Source organism: Lathyrus oleraceus, chromosome 3 (assembly GCF_024323335.1).
Source record: "Lathyrus oleraceus cultivar Zhongwan6 chromosome 3, CAAS_Psat_ZW6_1.0, whole genome shotgun sequence".
In the NCBI taxonomy this organism is placed as follows: domain Eukaryota; kingdom Viridiplantae; phylum Streptophyta; class Magnoliopsida; order Fabales; family Fabaceae; genus Lathyrus; species Lathyrus oleraceus.
In genome coordinates, this window is record NC_066581.1 from 268,378,040 (window position 1) to 268,400,645 (window position 22,606).

The window sequence follows — 22,606 nt, forward strand, 5'->3', positions numbered from 1 at the left end:
TTATAAACAATGGCGTAATTGAGGTGCAACAAACCATTTTTGAAAGGCCAAGCCCTGGGATGATGTATCATCTCAAACCCTTATTAATTAGGGAGAATGTGGATAACTTATCCATCAATAAAGTTTTTGTTGACGGGGGAGGCGCTGTCAATTTGATGTCGCATTCACTGTTTAAAAATATGGGGAAGACAGATGCTGACCTTTGACCCCATAATATGGTCTTGTCGAATTACGAGGGCAAAACCAGTCACATCCCAGGGGTTATCCAGGTTAAACTCTTAGTTGACTCCACTACTAGGCCAACATTATTCATGGTAATCACATCCAATGCTAATTAGAATCTGTTACTTGGGCGTGAGTGGATTCATGGAATAAGTTTGGTTCCTTTAACTCTGCACCAGAGTGTTTCCATTTGGCATGAAGATGTCATAGTGGAAAACATCGAATCCAACCAAATCTATTATGTGGTTGAAGTCAGTAAAGTTAGCAAGAAGAACTTTTATAGAAACTTGGAGAAGATTCCGACATGTTACGCAACAGAGGAAGTTTATACTCCTAAAAAAGATGTTACCTATTTCCTGAACCTTCATCATAATCACATGTTAAATTGGGATAAATAATAGGTAGAGAACCAATCTGTCGAAGAAGGAAGTACGCCACCCACAGGGTGAACCATGGTCGATGAAAATGACTGCTGAGTCAAATTCATTGGCTAGAATTTCAAATTACATGGTTGAAAATATGTTAAATTCGGCCCTTGGGGCTGAAGTTTTCTAGAATATAGCTCTTGAAGCCAATGACGAAAACTCTGATGATTATGGAGGTGGCCTTTATGACCAAACAATAACTTCAGAAAGTCAGAGGCTTGATTGCATTTATGACAATGAGCCTTTGAGGTTTGAAAATGACCCGTTTGATTCAACTAAAAAGATGCATGCCTAAGACCCTTTAGAGGAAGTAGATATGGGTAATGAAGCAGTGAAAAGACCAACATACACCAGTGTGAAGGTCGAGCCAAGCATGAAAAAGAAGGTGGTCGAATTGCTTAAAGAATTCAAAGATTGTTTTGCTTGGAACTACAACTAGATCTCAGGGTTGAGCTAAGACATGGTGGAGTTAAAGTTGCCAATTCGACCAGGCAAGAAGTCGGTGAAACAACTACCAAGAAGGTTTGAACCAGAAATTATGTCAAAGATCAAGGAGGAGATCAGAAGGCTGGTCAAAAGTAAGTTTATTAGAACGGCCATGTATGTCAAGTGGTTAGCTAATATTGTACCTATTATAAAGAAAAATGGAACTCTTAGAGTTTGCATAGATTTCAAAGATCTAAATAATCTTACACCTAAATATGAGTACCCAATGCCTTTGGCAAAAAATGCTAGTAGATTCAGTTGTAGGATTTGAGTATTTAAGTATGCTAGATGGGTATTATGGGTACATTCAGATCTTTATAGCTGAAAAAGATGTACCAAAAACCGCATTTCGATACTCAAGTGCACTATGAACTTATGAATAGGTAGTAATTCCCTTTAGTTTAAAAAAGTTATGGGGAAACCTATTAGAGAGATATGAATTCATTATTTCATGACTTTATTAACACTTTCATGCAAGTCTATATTGATGACACAATCATAATATCCTCATCAAAAAATGGCCATTTAGGCCATCTTTAATAGTCCTCAGAGGATGTGGAAATATGGATTGAAAATGAATCCACTAAAATGTGCTTTCTGGGTTCATACAGGAGACTTCTTAGGGTTCGTGGTGCACAAGAAAGGCATAGATATCAATCAGAACAAGACGAAAGCAATATTGGTTCTCAAGCCTCCTTAGACAAAGAAACAACTTCAGTCTTTGTTGGGAAAATAAATTTACTAAGACTCAGTCCTTCTCGCCATTACTTCGATTGAATAAAGAGAGTGACTTCATATGGGGAGTGAACAACAAGAGGCTTTTGACAACATTAAAGATTATCTGATGAAGCCTCCCATCTTGTTACGTCCAAGTAGAAATAAGAGTATGAAATTGTACATAAATTCGTCAGATTCGACCATAGGAAGTATGTTATCCCAAGAGGATGAGAATGGCGTCGAAAGATCCATTTATTACCTCAGTCGAATCTTTATAGATGCAGAAACTGGGTACAATGCAATCGAAAAATTATGTATGTGCCTATACTTCTCATGTACAAAACTTAAGCATTATATAAAACCAGTTCATGTTTATGTTTTCTCTCATTTTGATGTTACTAAATATATTTTATTGAAGCCTATATTACATAGTCGAATAAGCAAGTGGGATTTAGCACTCACTGAATATTAGTTGACTTATTGTCCTTTGAAAGCAGTAAGAGGATAAATTGTCGCAGACTTCATTGTCAACCACCCAGTGGTTGAGGCAATAAAAGGTTATGTATGTGCTAGGCCTTGGAAACTATACTTCGATGGTTCCAGGCATAAAGATGGAACAAGAGTTAGAGTATTCATTATTTCACCAGAGGACATACCGACCAAGTTCAAGTTCAGAATCAAAGGTTTATGTTCAAACAATGAGGCTGAATATGAAGCCTTAATAACAGGACTTCAAATTTTATTGGACTTGGGAGCAAGAGATGTCAAAATAAAAGGAGATTCAGAGTTGGTGCTTAGACATGAAAAAAGAGTATAAATGCATCAAAGAGAAATTGATAATGTACTTTGTAAGGGGCAAATCCTTGCTAAAATGTTTCGACCATGTCTCTATTGACCATATACCTCGACTGGAGAATCAAGAAGCAAATGACTTAGCCTAAATTGATTCAGGTTACAAAATATCTAACGAGAGATTAGAGGAGTTGGTTGAAATAAGAGATAAGATGATCTTAGTAGAAAACTCTTTGGAGGCTTCGTCAATGTCAAAACTGGGGGGGGGGGGGGGCAGATGAAACTGAGGTTACAACAAACTTGGAAAAAATTGTGTTTTTTTGGAAGATTTTGAGACTTATAAAGTTTTGGCCATTGACTTAATGTTAGATAATGATTGGCGAAAACCCATTGTCTAATACTTGGGAAATCCAATAGGAGTGACTGATCGAAAGGTCAAGTATAGAGCCTTGAGTTATGTAACTATAGGGAATGAGTTGTTTAAGAAAACTCTTGAAGTAATTCTTCTTAAGTGCCTTGGTGAGAGTGAAGCGTATTTAGAAATCTCCAAGGTACATAGAGGATCATGTGGATCTCATCAAGCATGCCATAAAATGAAATGGATGTTATTTCGACCAGGGTTTATTGGCCAACTTTGTTGAAAGATTATATAGATTTCGCCAAAGGCTATCAAGAATTCTAAAAGCATTTAGGTATCCAACATGTGCATGCAAGTGAGTTTCACTCAATAGTCAAGCCCTGGTCATTTAAAAGACAAGCTTTAGAAATAATTGGCAAAATCAAGCCATCATCGTCGAGAGGACATAGATACATCTTGGCGGGGATATATTATTTCACTAAGTGGGTAGAAGCCATCCCTATGGAATACCTAATAATATTATCACTGACGAAGGCCCACTTTTTACAGGGCCAAAAATGGTGGAGTTTGCCTTAGAAGTCGATTTCAGGTTACTAACTTCGACACCTTATTATGCCCAAGCTAACGGTAAGGTTGAAGCGGCTAGAAAGATATTTATTGGTTTAATAAAAAAACATGTGGGTCAGAAGCCAAGGAATTGACATAGAACTTTAAACCAAGTATTATGGGCATGTCGAAACTCTCCCAAAGAATCGACTAATTCCAAAGGAGCAACACTGCCTGGTTTGTTGTGATCTTCTTGGTCTGGTCTAGGGTTATTTGATGGAGAGATGTGTCCTGACTCTTCTTGCTCATGAGTTTCCCCTTGAGAAGCATGATCGACGACCATTTAATTTCCATTTCATCCATCAGTTGTTGAAGATGTTGACTCAGAAGGTGGATTTTTGTTGGTCGAATCATGGGATGCATTATCATCTAACTCTTTGGACTGATTAACTTCTTTGATGATTTTTGTGATGGGATCTGGTTGGTTGGAAGAAGAACAGATGGTTTGAGGGATATGGTCTTTTAGACTCAACGTAAGTTCGGTCGAGGGTTTGTCCTGCAAAAGTCAAAGTGTTAGTATTTGCCAAAGAAGTGTTGGGATTGAAAGGACAAGGGAAAGAAGACTTACCTTGTGCACATATGCATCTGGACTTGAATTAGCACTTTCATTGGAGACAAGTTTTCTAGTGGACTTGGTCATTTTTTCTCCTTTGTATAAGGTAACTTTTTTCTCCTTCTTTGTTTTGGGAGTAAGGGCCACCTTTGGACTGGGCCCAATCTTACTAGTGCCAACTCTAGTGGTTTTTAGTTTTTTCTTTTTTGCTGGAGGTTCAGGAGATAAATCTTCGTCAGGAATAGGTTCAGGAGATAAATATTTTTCTCAGCGGCCTCACCATCAGCAACCGCGCCTCTAACCTGCATAAGAAATAAAAAACTCATATGGTGAAAACCACATGAAGATGGTATGGTGAGGAATTTAAAGTTAAATTTTAAATTTCAAAAACATATATGTGTGGGTTTTTTTGGAGTTGTTTCAAATTTAGGCTGCCTCAAAGCCACTTTAGCACCAGCAGTATCTCTAGTCCTCTTCTTATGCTCGACAACTGAAAATATGCAAAACCAAAGGTGAACAAAGAGGAAAAGATTTGGGGATTAAAATGGATTTTTAAAAGACCCTTTTACTTTCCTCACCTTCATGTATGGGGTTTTCGACACCAACATGATTTATTTCTACATGAAGGTGGCCTTTGAAACTGTATATATCATGCTTAGTCGGAGTCACTCGCTTAGCAGGTTTCAGGCTTTCGTTTTTAGCACTTTTATATCTTCCCCACAAATGAACCACCTTGGAAATGGAGGGGCGAAAGCCATATCCATATCACTGGTGGGAAATGGGGAAAATTTATGAGGATAAAAGTTTAATGCAAAATTATACTTGTCTTTTACATAACTAGGAATGCTCAAGTTGGGAAGTTTCACCATCATTTTCTCTTTAAGTGTTACAATTGCTTCACGAATTGTCCGACTAAGTTCATTAGGGCCATACACAGTTTCAAAGTACTTCTGGAGAGTGTGGATCTCTTTGACATGTTTGGAACTGCCTTGGTTGAATTTTTTCTGCAGAGAAAAGAAAGCTTTAGTTAGATACCAGGTTAACGTTCCATAGTTTGAAAATTCTTTAGTGTGATAAGCTTTCCACCAAGTGTCGAACTCTTGGGTGGAGTATAAAGATGGTCTGGAGGCAAATAGAGTAAGCATAGGATAATCAGTAGCATGGTGAGCCAATCGTCGAAGATATTCATCTTTGGAGTAGTCGATAATAGGGAGACATAACTCATTTTTTATGTTGAAGAAAGGCTTGGGCACAATTTGATTGATTCCAAACTGACGTGATACCAAATTAAGTTGATAACAAAGAATCTTCACATTTTGTTTTCAAGTTCCAAGTCAGGTTGAGATAAGATTTGGAGTGAGGAAAGCTTCCCAGATTCTCTTTGACTCAGACCTTGTTTGCCAGTAGTAGGGAACTTCCGGGTAAACCACTTAGAACCCTGAGTTATTTTTTCAAAAGGAGACCTCGTTAGGTTGAAGTGATAGCACTTGGTGAACATCAGAAAGTAGGTTGAAAATGCTTTTGGGTCTGATATGTTTTATCTGTCAGGGTCATTTGGGCCAATCGAACACCTTCAACACGCCAATTTTAATAATGTCGCTTGTGTTGTTCAGTTTGACGACGTCCAAAGAAAGTTCAAATGTGGAATTAAGCCAGAGTTATAATAGCCAGAATGGTCCATAGAGTAGCAAGTTGTATTTCGGTTATAAGTTTTTCAGAGCATTAGTGGCTACTCATAAAGATTCATAAAGTGATCCTAGAATTAACTGGCTAAGCCAGATGTCACGGCCTTCATATATTTCGTTGGATAAGGTTAAGTATCACTTTTCCACCTTTAGAGATTTGCAGTAGAATATGCACCTTAACAACCATAAAGCAAGGAAGGCAATGTGCTCTTCGTCAGAAACTTCAGGGTCGTCAGCAATGTGGTAATCCTCGATGTACTTACCGAAACTGGCACGGTTTGGGTCAAAGTCGATGGTATTGTCTTCCCTCTCATTAGGATCAAAATTTTCACCATTTGGGCGAAGGTCAGTAATGGTTGCGATATCAAAAAGGGTGAGTATCACCATGTCACAAGGGAGATGGAAGGTGTTGGTAGTACTCTCCCAGAAGTATAAAGAGGCGTCCAACATGTTTTGGCAATAATTTGGGACAATTCTCGATAGCTGGATCAAGTCTAAGATACCCTTTGACTTTCAGGTTGCATTCATTTCGCCTCGATTTTGTTCAGGAAGAGGATGTAATCCTCATTATTTTTAGTGGGAGGCGCTGAATGAAAAACGTGCAAGGTAGAAGTCATATATTCCAAGTTTAAGAATTCCTTAACACTAACCATGGGTTTAGTCCTATGATAGGAAAGGAAAAAACCCAAAATCTTAGTAAGATCTATAGAAGTATCAGGCATTGGACCCATGAGTGCATGGGTTTTTCCAGAAATAGAGTAAGGAATGATTACCTGGGACTTATAGATTCAGAGTTTCTCTTCATAGTTAGGAGGCTCTGGTACATATTCTTGATTTCTAATGGCAGTGGCAGCTAATGGAATAGGTTCTTGAGTTGCTTTGATGTTCTTCATTTTTGAAGCCATTGTTGTGAGTGTGCGTTTGATCATTTTGAATGTTAAGAAAGTTGGAAGATGAAGTATGTTGATAGCAATGGGTGGAAAAGGAGTTAAAGAATGAAGGAAGAGTTATTTATACTGAAAGAATAAGAAATCTTCAGTTTTTTATTTGGAAAATGGCGCAAAATTTGTTTACACGTGACACAATCTTAGAGGTAAAATTGAAACGATTTTGTACACCTAGCCACACCATCCTACAAAGATGGAACCATGATGAGAAGTTATGAGTTAGTAGGAAAACACATGTTTTCTAGGTGACGGTTGATGGAAAGGCCATGATGTACATGATGTTAGTCCACTAGCTGAAATAGTGTTTGAAGAAGTCAAAAATGCCCATATCTCATGTTCGTCAAAATAGGCCTTTTGGGGGGTAATTTGTTAGATGGGATTTTTGACAATGGCAAAAATCTTAGCACATTAGAAGACTTGGAGCAAGTCAATGTCATCTATAAGTTTGTCGAAATGTTGTGATACAGAGGTCGAAAGCTTCAGAAAGAAGGGTGCAAAAGGGATTTAGGATTTTTTTAAAGGAAAATAGAACATATTCCTAAACATTTTGACAACTTGAAGATGCGGGTTCTTGACCATGTCGAACGGCAGTTATTTGAGCGCAAAGTAGCGCTCTATTCAAATAAATAATTGTTTCTCAATCTTATCCAAGAAACACGTGGAGTTTGCCAATTCGTGTCGTCATATTTGAATTTTAATAGAGAATGCCAATTAGAAAGTGGAAGTTGAGAGTTAGATATGATTTTCCAAGCCCATTTGTTGAGGAAGGCCTTGTGTAAAGTCTCACATTTTTTAACACATAGACCCCATCAAGTTTCGGCTTGCAAATTGTTTCCCACAAAATCCAATTGATCCTCCTCTTATGATCTTGTCCATTCCAGAGGAAAGCTCACTGAATCTTAATGATATCAAGAGGAAAGCTCATTGAATCTTAATTATATCAAGAAGGACTGATTTTGGATATTTGTAGAAAGACTAGTAAAATAACATAATGGAATTCATAACTGATTTGATAAGTGTAACACGACCTCCCAAGGATAATGAATTGCCTTTCCAAGATGCGAGTCTGTTGTGTAATTTAGAAAGTAAAAGATTCCAGGAAGAGAACCTACGAGGGTTAATCCCAACGTGGATACCAAGAAATAGGAATTGCACCAGACAGAAAATCATAGGCAGCCACTAAGAAATTAGGGTCGGTATTGATCCCTAAAATTTTGCTCTTATGAAAGTTGACATGTAAACCTAATGCCAATTCTAAACCACATAATACCTCTTTAATTGACCAAATGTTATCCCAAGATGCTTGTCCTATAATGACAATGTCGTCCATAAATTGCAAAAGATCGAGTTCCAGATTGTCTTGAAGTGTGAGGGGTTTTATGTATTCATAAAAATATGTGATTAAGGAAGCTTGTGGTTTTTATGTTTTTTTTAATATGTTCTTTGCATAATTTTCAAATATGAGATTTTCACATATATTTATTAAATGTGCATAATATTTTATGATTTTCATTTTGCATTCTTCTTTTTATTTTGAGTTGTTTTAATCAATTACTCCATCAAGTCTCATATATAAGCAAATTTACACACAAAAAAACTCTCCTTTAAGAAAAATATTTAAATGCATTTAAGTCTTACACTCTTTCTAATTTTATCCCTATTTTTTGCTTTGAAAATCGTTAAAAGCATGGAGAATGTGAAAAAGTAGAGATATATTTGAAAAAGTGATATTAAATGTAATAATTATGAATGACTTTTTGTTATATTTAAGACCATCAATTTTGTTGTTGCTTATATTTCAGACAGGAGGGAGTATATATTTTTTGTTGTTGCTATTTCATTAAGAATTAGAGGTGTTGATGGCCATATTATATGAAGACTGAGTCATAGTTGTAACACACGAATAGCTGACACTGACAATGGAGAAAGCTCATTTAGATTGCCACAAGAATGAATAAACTTGCACCTTTTGCATCTCATTATAAGGGGGTTGATGTTGTTTGTGGACCACAAACTCATCATGGAGATGGACGTAGAAAAAATCTACATATCCTGGATGTAAGTATTAGAGGAGTATATTCTTAAGACATGTAGTGATGTGCTTGCCTAGCCTGAGCAAGCTCATTAGGCAAACGATATCGTGCATAAGAACATCCACAAGGCATATGGCAACATTCCTAAGCAGGATTTTGACTATATGCCTAAGCATGACTATCATATTCTGCTTGAGCAGGATTATGAATATCAAGACCCTAACATGCAACCATGCGAAGAAGCGATAATTGGTGGCTTCCTAGGAAGACCTTTCGACACCTTAATGTTGACGTGGTATAAGGACCACATACCGTTAAGATTATGTGAATAATATGTTCTTGGACCTTCAGGTGTCGTACCACCATCATCAATGCAGTATTATAGAACACCACCAACACATGTTGGTCCATCTACACCTCTTGGTGTATCCGATCATCAAAGGTTCCAAATGATAGTCATTCATGTAAATGAAATCATCAGTTAGTAAACCAAGATGGCCGCATTCATGAAGTGTTAATGCACATTGGTTACATTGAACGTGGTGGACCCATTCAGATTTATACTTGTTTTTGTGATTTGTTGTGTTAGATAAACCACTATGATTTCTTATTTATTTTATTAGCTAAAAAAATTTGATTTAAATAATGTCTTCACGAACATGCATAAATTAGACATAACATATAAAACTTAAACATAAAATAAACACTAAAGACAACATAAACAACATAGATATAACATAAAGAACATCAACATAACATATAACATAAACAACCTAGAACTAACATATGTTACATGTATTTTCATCATTTTCAATGAGACACACCATGATTTCATTACTGGTTCTTGAAATTGCACATTATCGGTTTACCTTTTGTTTTGATGCTTTATATTCTGTAATTTATCATATTTTTAGTTTCCTCGTTAATACTCTCACTCACAAAGTCAGAATGGCTTTTCATACATAAAATGAAGGTTTGACTTAAGACAACTTTAAATGAATTGAGCCAATTTATTCTGTTCGCATGAACCGATTCAAAGAAGGTTGTGAATTAATTGAAATAAGATTTTTTTTTCAAAATTCATGTAATCTTCGTTTTTGTAATCCGATTCAAACTTTGGATTGAATTGTTTCATTAATCATAAACTTAAGACATGTTTTCATTCTGTTTTTATGATATGATTTTCTACCAAACACGAGCTTGAAGCGGTTAGTCCCTAAGCTAAATTGAGACTTTCTATGGACTTACCTTGAACCAAGATGAGCTTTTAACTCGGTTGAACTCATGAACGGAACCAGGGTTTTAATCGGGCTTACCACGAACCAAGATGAGATTTTTGACCAGGCTTATCTCGAACCAAAGTGAGCTTTTAACAATGCTTAACTCACAAATCGAGTTGAGATTTTGAATCGGGCTGATCTCCAACCAAAGTAAGATTTTATCACAGGTTGAACTTACGAACCGAACCGGAAAATTAGAAACTAAATCCCAAAACCAAATATTTTAACTGATTTAGCTTTTGAACCCAAATAAACACTTCCTTAAGGATAAATTATTCAACCAATGGAAAAACACTCATCGGTGAATTTACAATAATGCCCTTTCTTGAATACAAAATTTATCACCAAACACAAAAAACTTTCTCCAAGCGTTACGTGTAACACCCAAGGCCGAAGAAGGCGGGGAGTGGTTGTAACACCCAAGGCCGGAGACGATGAAGAGTGGTTGCCCGAATTCACATCGGAATGAGAAGATCCTGAGATTGTGCAAGTATGAGACTGCATGGTTGAAGGACGAATTATAAGGATTGATTAATACTACCTATATCAACAAGATACATCTTCTTTTCGGTAGCCTAAAAAATAAGAACTCCATGGTAAAGCGTGCATGACTTGGAGTAGTATTTGGATGGATGAACTTTTGGGAAGTTTCCCAGAAAGCGTATGAGTGAGGACAAAATATGCTGAAAAGATTTGTGTTGGTTTGTGGGGTAAATTGGTAATCCTAAAAGCAATCTAGGATGTTACACTATAGCTAAATTAAAGTGAGAGAAAGTAGAAAATATTTGAGAGAGAGAGAGAGAGAGAGGAGGCTCACGTTTTTGGATGTGAAAATATAAAAGGAGATGCCTCTATATATAGGCTAGAGGTTGACATATAAAAGGAAAAATCCATGGGCCAAAATTAATGTGCCAATCAATAGGCTTCTTGTCCATATCGATTAGAAGCCCAAAATTAATCGATTACGAAAGCTCAAAAAGGAAAGAATGGATAAATAGACATTTCCATTCATTAATACGTTGTCTTAATCATTTATGGGTGTCGCTTGCACTAACCCAAATGATTGGTATAAGTTCTAATCAATTGGACAGTTTGAAAATTTGTCCAAAACTATTATGACAGTTCCTGAATCAATTGGCACAACCTTAAATCTTTTGAGAGTTATTTTCTTAATAAATAGAGGCTTAACAAAAAAATTTAGTGTGTGAGTGATTTAGCCATATTCATTTACGAAAAAAGCCATTGTGTTTTTATTAAACATGATTAACCATGATCCAACTGCGCGAGCTTTCACTTTCACACTTTGAAGCTTCAAGACTTGCCAAATAAGCTAATCATATAGAAAGACTCTTGAATCTTCTAAGGTATTAGGCTTGAGGTATCTTGAGGCTGAATTCCATCATCAAACGATATTTGTAGGGATCACCAAACCCTAATTCGTCTGCGAGCATCTTTAACTTCTTATCATACTTGCTTGACTCAAGGATTGAATATTTAAGTTTCATCAAAATGTGTATCATAAAAATCCCCTTTATGTTGTCATCATAAAAATTACATTATCCAAAGATCCTTTGATTTCTCCTTTGAGTGACCTATGAAACATGGTTCCACATTCTCCCCCTTTTGATGATGACAACACATCTCTCAGGAAGGTGGTAAAAGAAACAAACATGTGTGTATTTTGAGTGATTAAACTCCCTTTTAATTAAGAAGAGAGTATACTATATTCCCCGTAAGAGTATACTTCACCCTATTTGTCAAAATAAAAAAGGAGGTCAAAGGATGCAATGCAAGAACCTAGTGATGGCGAGGTTAAGCAATTTGGACACATTCTAGAATGCATGGTTGTGATTTTATTTTTGTTCTCAGTAAGGAGGAAATGGGTTTAAGGGAACAACACGACTTCTAGCTTCATACTGATGTCAATCACTATTATTGGATGGAGTTATTGGGAATGACCTCTATTTTCAACGAGGCACATTGGTTGGAAAAACTCATCACGACATCGACTCGTCTTCACTTTTTTTTCTAGAATGAGTTTGGACCTCCCTTTCATGGCATAAAAGTGGGAGTTTTAAATAACTTAAGGGTTGCTCCTTCCTAGTTACTATTGGTAAGTTGAGTGCATGTGAAGGTATTCTAGTATTGGTGTGAATATAGGGACGCAATACTGACTTTGAAGTTGTTCTTATATATATTTTATGTGCATCGTACTTTTGCCAAAGTGAAGTAGGGGAAATGATAACTTTCATTCCGACAAGTGAAGAACATGTTTGACGTTTTTGTTGACAGTCTGAGGAACTTCATTTATCGGTATTTTTTGGTTGTCTCAAAGTCGCAAGGCCCTATCAAGTTTATGCAATCTCTTAGAGTACTCTTCGTCCTAGTTAGTCAAAATAGTCTCACATTGCTTGGGAAATGAGGCTAACGATAGTTTTTATACAACATCCATATGCCTTAACCCAATGAGACAGTGTTTCAAGACAAAGTCGTGATAGTTCTAACACCCAAAGCAGACAATACCTTGTGGCGAGAGTGGCACCAACTTGAGGTTTAGAAGAATATTGGACTGTTCTAAGACGTCCATGAGGACCACAAACGAATTTCCTATCATAAATCCCAAATTTGAATACTTATGCAGTAGATAGAAGATTCGAAGGTAACTAACCTGACTGTCAGGCATCTGATCCCAACTATCAGTATGTCATCGACTACATATATGACCGTACAATGATCCATATCACCCACTGAGTTAGTCTGAAGCCGTTTTATTCGTCGATCATATATAATTCTTACATGTTCCACTCTCAAACTACATATCTATCACTTTATTGACTTGGGCATTGAAGTGCTAATTTTGCAAGTCCGCCCAACTCCTTCGTACTTGAAGCCTTGCCTCTTCATCTAAAGAAGTCATTTTCTATACATCTCATACTTCTTGTTCCACTATGGAAAAGTGACACCATTTGTGGGAACTCTAAGTTTTACTTATGCCCTTTAGCCTTGAATAAGGAAAAAATATTATGGGTAGGCCAAAATAGTCACACATTTATTGGGAATTGAGACTAAGAGTAGTTTATATAGATTCCCTATACACCTCAACCCAAAAATTCACCTTTTAAAAAGGAAAAAGCCGTGTGGTTTCTCACACCCAAAGCAGACAATACCTAGTAGACATAGTGACCCAAACTTGAGATCGACCAAAACATTAGTGTCATATGTGGGAACTCAAAGTTTGCACTATGCATCTTAGCCTTAACTCGGGGACATTCTTTCGAGCTGACCCAAATAGTCCCGCATTACTTAGAAGTCGAGGCACATGAAAGTTTATATACAACAATAATACATCTCAACCCAACGAGGCACATTTTCTATAGGATAAATTCGTGAGGGTTCTCGCACCCAAAAGGAACAATACCTCGTAGCCAGAATGGTGTGAACTTGAGGTTGACTAGAACATTGAATCTATTGGTTGGAACTCAATGTTCACAGTGTGCCCCTTAGACTCTATTAGGGATAAAATGTTTAGGTCTGGACAAAATAGTCTCACATTGTTTAGGAATCAAGGCTAAGGGTAGTTTATATAAAACATTCACACACCTCAACCGAACAAAGAAACTTTTCTAAAGGAAACAATCGTGATTATTCTCACACCGAAAGCGGACAATACCTTGCAGACATAATGGTGCGAACGTGAGGTTGACCGAAACATTGGCATTATCTGCAAGAACTCAAAGTTTGCACAATTTATATTGGCCTGATTAGGGGCCATTGTTATGAGCTGGCCAAAATAGTTCCACATTGCTTGGAAACCGATGCTAAGGGTAGTTTATATACAACAATCATGCACATCAACCAAAAGAGACACCTTTTCTAAAGGATAAAGCCGTTAGGGTTCTTACACTAAAAAGTGGACAATACCCCATTGCTGCAATGGCGTAGACTTGAGGTCGATTGGAACATTGGACTATTTTGATCCAGTTAAGAGGACCAAAAACAAAGGGACCATGATAAAGCCTAATTTGGATACCTATGCAAAGAATAAAGGAGAACACAAGACCTCAGGTAAGGGTCAAGCATCTGATCTCAATACGAGTACATAATCCACTGTCTGATCTGATCAGACGATAATCTGCATCATTCGTCAAATTTGAAGGAAATTTTTTTAACCGAAAACCATATATAAATCTTACACACACTTAATTCATGTATTATCTCTCTCTTATTCACAAACAACATCTCTAGCACTTCACTAACTTGGGCTTTGAAGTGATAACCTTACAAGTCCATCTCACTCCATCATTCTTGAAACTCTCGCACGCCGTACTAGAATAACTCATTTACTCTACATCTCCTATTTCTGGTTCCACCACTGAATAATGGTTCCCCCTCTGGGAACTTGAAGTTTGCATCACCCCCTTTAGTCACGACTGGGGGACAACTGTTTCGAATTGGCCAAAATAGTCCCAAATTGTTTGAGAACTAAAGTTAAGGGTAGTTTATATAAAACATAATACACCTCGGCCCAATGAGAAATCTTTTCTAAAGGACAAAACAATGAGAGCTCATATACCCGAAGCTGACAAAACCTTGCATGCACAATGATGCATACTTGAGGTCGACTAAGACATTGGAGCGCCAGTGGGAACTCGGAGTTGACTCTATGGACCTTAAATCTGAGAATCCTCGCGGTATTATTTTAAAAAAAATACATTGTTTGGTTGAGGTGTATGTGTGTTGTATATAAACTGCTCTCAGATTTAAGACCCAAAATAGATAATAAATTGTAATCAAAATGGCACAGATTTAAGGTCTATCGAAACTGGAAGGAAGATTATTTTTGTTAAAGAACAAAACACCTCCGAAGCTTCATATGATTATGCCTTCTATGCAATCGAAACTTGGTTAGAAATGGCTGTCATACTCAAGGTTGTATGTTTTACATGATTAAAGTATATAGAAAAGTGGTAATCTAATAATTTTATATTTTTATGAGATTTTATACTCTATACGCTCTTTTACACTCACAAATGTTTTTTTTTATAAAAATGGATGAAAGGAGAATTTTTAATCTATTAAGTAAATATTTGTTTATTTGGTGATTGTGTTTATTATTTATTTATTTATTTATTTTGATAAATGGAAAGTTGGATTTATAAAATGTGTATGAAAATATATTTACTAGTTATTTTTTAAAGTAAAAGGGTGCAGAAAGATGTGCTTCAACTAAAGTAGATTAAATTAAAAAGAAAAGAATATAAAAAAATTGGGAAATATAAAATATAATTATGTGAATAAAAAACAAACAATTCAAAAGGATAATACACAAAAGTACTAAAAAGGTTAAGAAATATCAAATTTTAATTTGAAGTAATCAACCACACACCATTGCACATTCCAGTGAATACGTGTATAAGCGTGAAATTAAATTGAAAAAAGAAAATAAGATGTATGAGCTGATAAACAGCGAATGCAAATCTTGGAAATAGAAACCCAGTTGTCAACGTAGTAACTCACACACCAATATTACTATGATAACAATAACAAGCTCACAACCATTTCTAGTCAAATAATCTGAAATCATTTAAAAAAAACTAAAGCATATTTTAAGACAATGAAGGTAGAAAACCTGAAATTGAGCCAAAATACACAACGTGTCCACCTAATCAACCTCTGATCTACCAACATGATGGAGACATACTAAACCTCGAAACCCATGTATTTCAAGAGATCTCATGAAAGACCCATAATATTGGTGAAGATAATCTCATAGGTTCTTATATGAAAAACGATGACGAATCGACCCGTCCACCAAAGTGAGCATTAGTTTTCTATTAACAAGAATCACTAATATAATACAACTTTAAATTTAGGCATGGCAACAGGGCGAAATGAAAGTATGTTTAAGCATTATCATCTCTGCCCCCACCTCCATATACCAGTCCCAAATTCGTATCCAAACTCATTCATGAGTAACGATTAACCACACACCTTCGCCACCACCCCCCATAATAAAAAATGGGTTTTCTTTGCATCCACCCCCAATTAAATCGGGTTTTCTTTTTGATTTGGAATAAGGACGATCAAATGCTACTGGCTTCCTTTTTTTTGCCATGCCTACTCGAATCTTCACACCAAACAATTATAAATAACCATCGTCGTTGATGATTCGACCGTGTCACACCCCAGATCTACCCTATCTTTCATTCAATTCATCTGACTTATGACCTTGTTCATTTGCATACATCTGCCTATTAATCATGCATTTAAGAGCCATTCATATTATTCAAACATCATTCATTTGCATAAGGTAACATCATTGGTTCAAAAGGTTCATGATTTCAGCTAGACTGTCTCAACATTTGGGATATTGAGGATTTGATCAGATGACTACGATTGGTGCTCTAATTATTACTTATGGAACAAGATGTTATGAATTTCAAGTGGATACTATTAGTCTCATATGGACTAGGGTTTTGTTGTGCTTACTTATGGTACAAGAAAATGCTATTAGTTTCCAATGGATTAGGGTTTTTAAGTCAAATTAAGTCATTACTTGGAATAGAAGAAAGAGTGTGCTTCAGTTGTCTTTTAGTCTAAGTCAACTATGAAGATTCTTATTTAAGTTGGAGTATGACTACATTTTTGGAAAAAAAGAAGAAATTGAAGACATTCACACTAGAGTTAACTTTTGGTCAACAAAGTCAACCATGAAAGATTGACTTTTTGTTGACCAAGTTATATTAATTTGTTCATTTCTATTTTCCTTTGAATACATTTTTGTTCTTACATGGTTAAAGCATTGAAAGAGGATTCAAAATTCAAATTCAAAAAGGAGGAAAATTTTCTTCGTTTACCTAAAAAATAAGCTACCCATACAACTCATTACAAAATTCAATCACAAGCTAACTTCAAATACAAGTCACCAAGCCATTGCATTCAGAATTAAAAAATTACCAAGAAATTACATTTTTTATTACAGTTGACTTTTGATCCAACTGTTAAATTTTGGTCAACAATTGACCATTGACCTTAGACTGACTCTGATTTCTAAACATCCTCCCTAGACCTATCTCTTGTCAAACTTTAAGTCTTCAACATCTTTATGACCAAATAACAAAAAAAATTATTGATATCTTACATTTATTTTAAAATAAATAAAATTTGGTGACGATTTTGTATTTTTCACGGTGCGAGATACCGCTGTCAAAGTGTTAATCTACGACCTCACCTTGAAGGGTTTAACGGTGACACGACCAAATTGATCAAGCATCACCGGCTATTTCAACTTATCTTATACAATGTTGATGTGATTTAGTTTATAATATATTATTTATGCATCGAAAGAAAACGAATGAATTGATCACATCTAAACCACACTTAATTGAATATTTTTTTTTTAGAAGAAGGCATCTAAACGAAATCTAGTCATATACTATTTTTGATATTTTCTATCAAATGCCTTTTTATCATTAAATGAATCAATCATAAATATAAGCACCCTAGAACCAATAAACATTTTTTATAGTTGTGTTGATAAAATTGTTTTAACATGCAAAGCTTTTAATTTGAATATTTTTTCAACTATATTTCTAACTTAAAAAAAAAATATTTTCCAAATTATTTTTGTCAAAATTACTTTTTATTTTAATCTCCAACAATCGGATCCATTATCCAATGACTGTTGAGAATTTTTTTTTCATGCGTGGAAAACACTTTTTCCAAGATAAAGAAAATGAAAAGCAAAAGAAAAGCATACTTGTCTCCTATACTTATTTCCAAAAGCAAAAGCTACGTCAAGCACTTTCTGCATGGACCAGTTGAAAACAAACAACACAACACCATCATCCAAACAGAGAAATAAACGACTATATATGTAGGACTATAGCTAGATGAAGTTCATGAAGTGAAAACCTAATAATAATACACTATGAAACAAATGGGTGGTTCCCTATTTTCTCTTCACATTATTGTTTCATTACTTTTCCTTTTCATGTTCTTGCTAGAACCAGCCTATGGCATAAAAAAGGTACACTTGTTTTCATTAATTTGATGTTTTTCTTTGTTACAAATCATGATTTTGCAATTGTGTTGCTAAATCCTCGTTTTTTTGTGACATTTCACCAACCGTTGGTCTTGTTGTACAGTGTTATATTGTGTACTTGGGAGCACATTCTCATGGTCCTAACCCTACATCTCTTCAACTTGATGTTGCTACTAATTCTCATTATGATTTACTAAGTTCAACCTTGGGCAGGTATAAAATGCATCATACAACTATTTAGTTTTTTTTATAACTCATTGTTAGTATAAAATATAGTACTATTAGTATCTTTTTAATAAGAAAGATGATTAATCATTTTATTCATAAATAAAGTGTTAATTATTTTTTAATAATTAAAAAGCAACCCAATATTTAAGAAAATAAAAAACAAAAAAATGAAAATGAAAAATATTGGATGTCTTGAAATACCTTTTAATTTGAAGATGAAAATTGAAAGTTAAAATTTAAGAAAGAAGAGAAAAGGAAATTTGAAAAATAAACTGAATCTGAGCTGCGTGAGAGAGAGAAAAAAAATCTGAAAACATATAGAGCAATCAGCGACGTTGCAACCTTGCGAAATGAAATAGATAATATGACACTAATGAAGGTTGCGACTTGATTTTCACGTTGCGAGTTAATTTTCGCGTCACAACTTAAATTTTGACACTAATATGACACTAATTAACGTTGCGACTTGATTTTCAAGTCACAACTTAAATTTTGAAATTTTGAAATTTTTCCCCATCTACCAACTTGGACAAGTCTGATTTTTATTTATTTTATTTTACTCTTCAAATTGCGATGTGATTTAAATATTTTTTAAATATTTTTTTCCAATCTTTTCTAAGTGCAAGTCTGACTTTCAATTTTTTAATAATAAAAACATGTAGCAACATGATTAGTGGCCGAAGAGAAGTTTTTTTTACCATGTGATTTCCACGCCACTATATTACGTGGTTGAAGAGAAGTTTTTTTTGTAATGAATATAAATTAAATTATGGATTGAAACCATTTTTTTTAATTTAAATTTTGGTATCCAATCTTGAAATCGACTAATTTAAGGATATGAATCTCACAATCTACTTACGGGGTCTTATTTAAAATAAAGAAAAGTTGTGTATAATATTGATCCAACACATAAACCGTTAGCATCTAACAAGATTTTAATATGAAATTTTAAGAGAAAGACATTCTCAAGATCCAACCATTCATTATTAGATCAACTCCTTAGAGTTAATTGTAAATACCTCTCTTTGAGCATTGAGATTTACCCTAATTTTTGTTAGTACCAAAACTCAAGTCACCTAAAAAAAATTGTCTACCCATAATATAGTTTTTTTGTCCACAAGCATAGCTTAATTGGTTGAGTTTGAATATTCAAAAGAGAAACACTAACTACATAATTCCTAACACATTTTCTATGATCGGCCCGTTAATACTCATGTGGATCATTTAACAAAAAAAAAAATCCTCATGTGAATCTCATAAAATCATGCGAGTTCTATATAAATTTAATAAGATTCATATAAATTTTAACAATCAAAGAAATGTGTTAAAAAATATGTTAGAGTGGATCATTAGATTATTATACTAAAAAAAGATTGATGGTGATTTTCAGGTAATTTTATTTTAAGAAGCTAAAATTCTTAGATTCTGACCATTTGTGCCTCTACCACCTTTCCACTGCGAAACCAAAAATGCTATGAGAAAGAGATCTATAATTCAAATATAGAAAAGAAAAGTATGTTATCTTCAACAAGTATGTATAGCATGTTACATAAAGAACAGACAAACTAGTATAAAGAAAAGAATTATCTTATTGGACAATTATTTACTATACTTTATCGCAATCATCACCTTCCTTTGCATCTATTTATTTATTTAACCATACTTTAAAATTTAATTTATTTCACTTTAAAAAAGTTGATGGATATATATCATACGTGCATTGTTTTACAGTGAGGAGAAAGCAAAAGAAGCACTCATTTATTCATATAACAAACACATCAATGGTTTTGCTGCTCTACTTGAAGAGGAACAAGCAGCACATATTGCAAGTGAGAATCTTCCATATTCACTAAATTTAATAATTAAATTAGAAATGAGTTATGTATATTTTTTGTCTAAATTTACATCAGAAATTTAACTTTCTTAACAGTGTGTCATTAGTATCATACAGTTAGTATTGACACAATAATGTTTCCGTTTGGACAGAAAAGGCAAATGTAGTGTCTGTGTTCTTGAGCAAATCTCATAAACTGCACACTACTCGGTCATGGGAATTCCTTGGACTGCGCAGAAATGGTAACACTGCCTGGCAAAAAGGAAGATTTGGTGAAAATACAATAATTGCAAACATTGACACTGGTAAGCCTTTGGTTTTTTGAATTATTATTTTTTACCTTGTTTAAAGTGCAAGTTCTTTTACAAGATAAGTTACATAGGAACAATTTTATATCTTGTTTTGCCATTGAAACTGAAACCGAATAGGTGTTTGGCCGGAATCCAAGAGTTTCGACGACAAAGGATTTGGCCCCATCCCGTCAAAATGGCGTGGGGGCAAAGCTTGTCAAATTAGACAATTTGGCAAACTAAAGAAAAATCCTTGCAACAGGTTCTTTTCCTCTCTTGTTTACAAACTTAAACAAGACATAATTTTCAGTTTAATTATTCCTGCTGTATGTATATATATAAACAGGAAGCTAATTGGAGCAAGATTCTTCAGCAATGCTTATGAAGCATATTATGGCAAGCTTCATCCATCGCTGCTTACCGCACGCGACTTTGTAGGCCACGGAACTCACACTCTATCAACAGCTGGTGGAAACTTTGTTCCAGGAGCAAGTATATTTGCTATTGGCAATGGTACTGTAAAAGGTGGTTCCCCAAGAGCTAGAGTTGCAACCTACAAAGTGTGTTGGTCTCTAACAGATGTTGCTGACTGCTTTGGTGCGGATGTGTTAGCTGCTATTGATCAAGCCATTAGTGATGGTGTTGATATAATCTCACTTTCAGCTGCTGGGCAATACCTTGTTAATCCCGAAGATATTTTTACCGACGAGGTTTCAATAGGTGCATTTCATGCACTTTCTAGAAATATATTGTTAGTTGCTTCTGCAGGAAATGATGGACCAACACCAGGAAGTGTTGTGAATGTAGCTCCATGGGTTTTCACAATTGCTGCAAGTACATTAGACAGAGATTTCAGCAGTACTATAACGTTTTGTAACAATCAACAAGTGACGGTAAATCCCATCAAAGTTCTAATTATTTCTCTTCTTATTTTTAAGTTATAGTAATTAAATTTGAAATAATTGTTTTCTATTTTCTATTCCTAGGGAGCCAGTCTTTTTGTAAACTTGCCACCAAACAAAGCCTTTTCTTTGATTCTTGCTACCGATGGTAAGCTTGCCAATGTGACAAATCGTGACGCGTAAGTACCAATCTCAAATGCTTTACTTTGAAATAAACTTACTAACTAATTAAACGATGATTTCTCACACTTTTTATATGTATTGTTGCAGACGACTTTGTAGGCCGGGAACACTTGATCCTTCAAAAGTGAAGGGAAAAATAGTGGCATGCAATCGAGAAGGAAATATAAAATCAGTTGCTGAAGGTCAGGAAGCTTCATCTGCAGGCGCAAAGGGAATGCTTTTGAGAAATCGACCACAGCAAGGGAAAACAACTCTTGCTGAGCCTCATGTTTTGTCTTGTGTTAGTCAGCCACATAAAGAAGGCGATTTCCACTCTTCTGCTAATACTTCTGCCTTTGACATAACTTCAAAGTAGTTGATTATATATTCGTCTTACTCTTCCTCATACTATTTTAGAGCTGTTACATTTGTTGACATGTTACGAATGAAAAACTCTAACCATACACATTATACTTATAATTGCAGGGACTCTGAATTAAAAACAGGTACTACAATAAGGTTTTCAGGAGCAAAAACATTCTATGGAAGAAAGCCAGCTCCAGTAATGGCTTCATTCTCATCTAGAGGACCCAATAAGATTCAGCCATCAATACTCAAGGTATATATACACTTGCATTAGTTATCATCTATCTATAACACATCTTATGTTTCTCTTTATTTTTTTCGATACGGTTTATTAAATTTGTTTTTGTTTCAGCCTGATGTAACTGCACCAGGTGTGAACATACTTGCTGCCTATTCACTATTCGCAAGTGCATCAAACTTACTAACCGATAATCGCCGAGGAGATCCATTCAACGTACTACAAGGAACCTCTATGTCTTGCCCTCATGTGGCTGGAATCGCAGGACTTATCAAAACACTCCATCCGAATTGGAGTCCAGCAGCTATTAAGTCAGCTATCATGACCACAGGTACACTTGCAATACAATTGCCTTCTTTTTGTTAAACAAAAGACTTCTAACTTCACTAGTTATATATCCTTCCAGCAACCACACGAGATAACACGAACAAGCCAATT

General features: G+C 35.1%; 1 protein-coding gene across 1 annotated transcript in view; it reads left to right on the forward strand.

The window, feature by feature from the left end:
* The first annotated feature begins 17,955 nt into the window (after positions 1-17,955).
* The window catches only part of LOC127126878 (subtilisin-like protease Glyma18g48580), a 5,384-nt gene continuing 733 nt past the window's right edge, over positions 17,956-22,606 (forward strand). The window contains exons 1-11 of the mRNA XM_051055885.1: positions 17,956-18,133; positions 18,252-18,361; positions 20,108-20,205; positions 20,363-20,515; positions 20,639-20,762; positions 20,847-21,393; positions 21,487-21,581; positions 21,673-21,936; positions 22,051-22,183; positions 22,283-22,499; positions 22,575-22,606. The exon at positions 22,575-22,606 is cut by the window's right edge and continues 733 nt beyond it. Of these exons, the coding sequence (XP_050911842.1) occupies positions 18,035-18,133; positions 18,252-18,361; positions 20,108-20,205; positions 20,363-20,515; positions 20,639-20,762; positions 20,847-21,393; positions 21,487-21,581; positions 21,673-21,936; positions 22,051-22,183; positions 22,283-22,499; positions 22,575-22,606 (1,872 nt within the window). The 5' untranslated portion in view covers positions 17,956-18,034. The remainder of the gene's footprint in view (positions 18,134-18,251; positions 18,362-20,107; positions 20,206-20,362; positions 20,516-20,638; positions 20,763-20,846; positions 21,394-21,486; positions 21,582-21,672; positions 21,937-22,050; positions 22,184-22,282; positions 22,500-22,574) is intronic.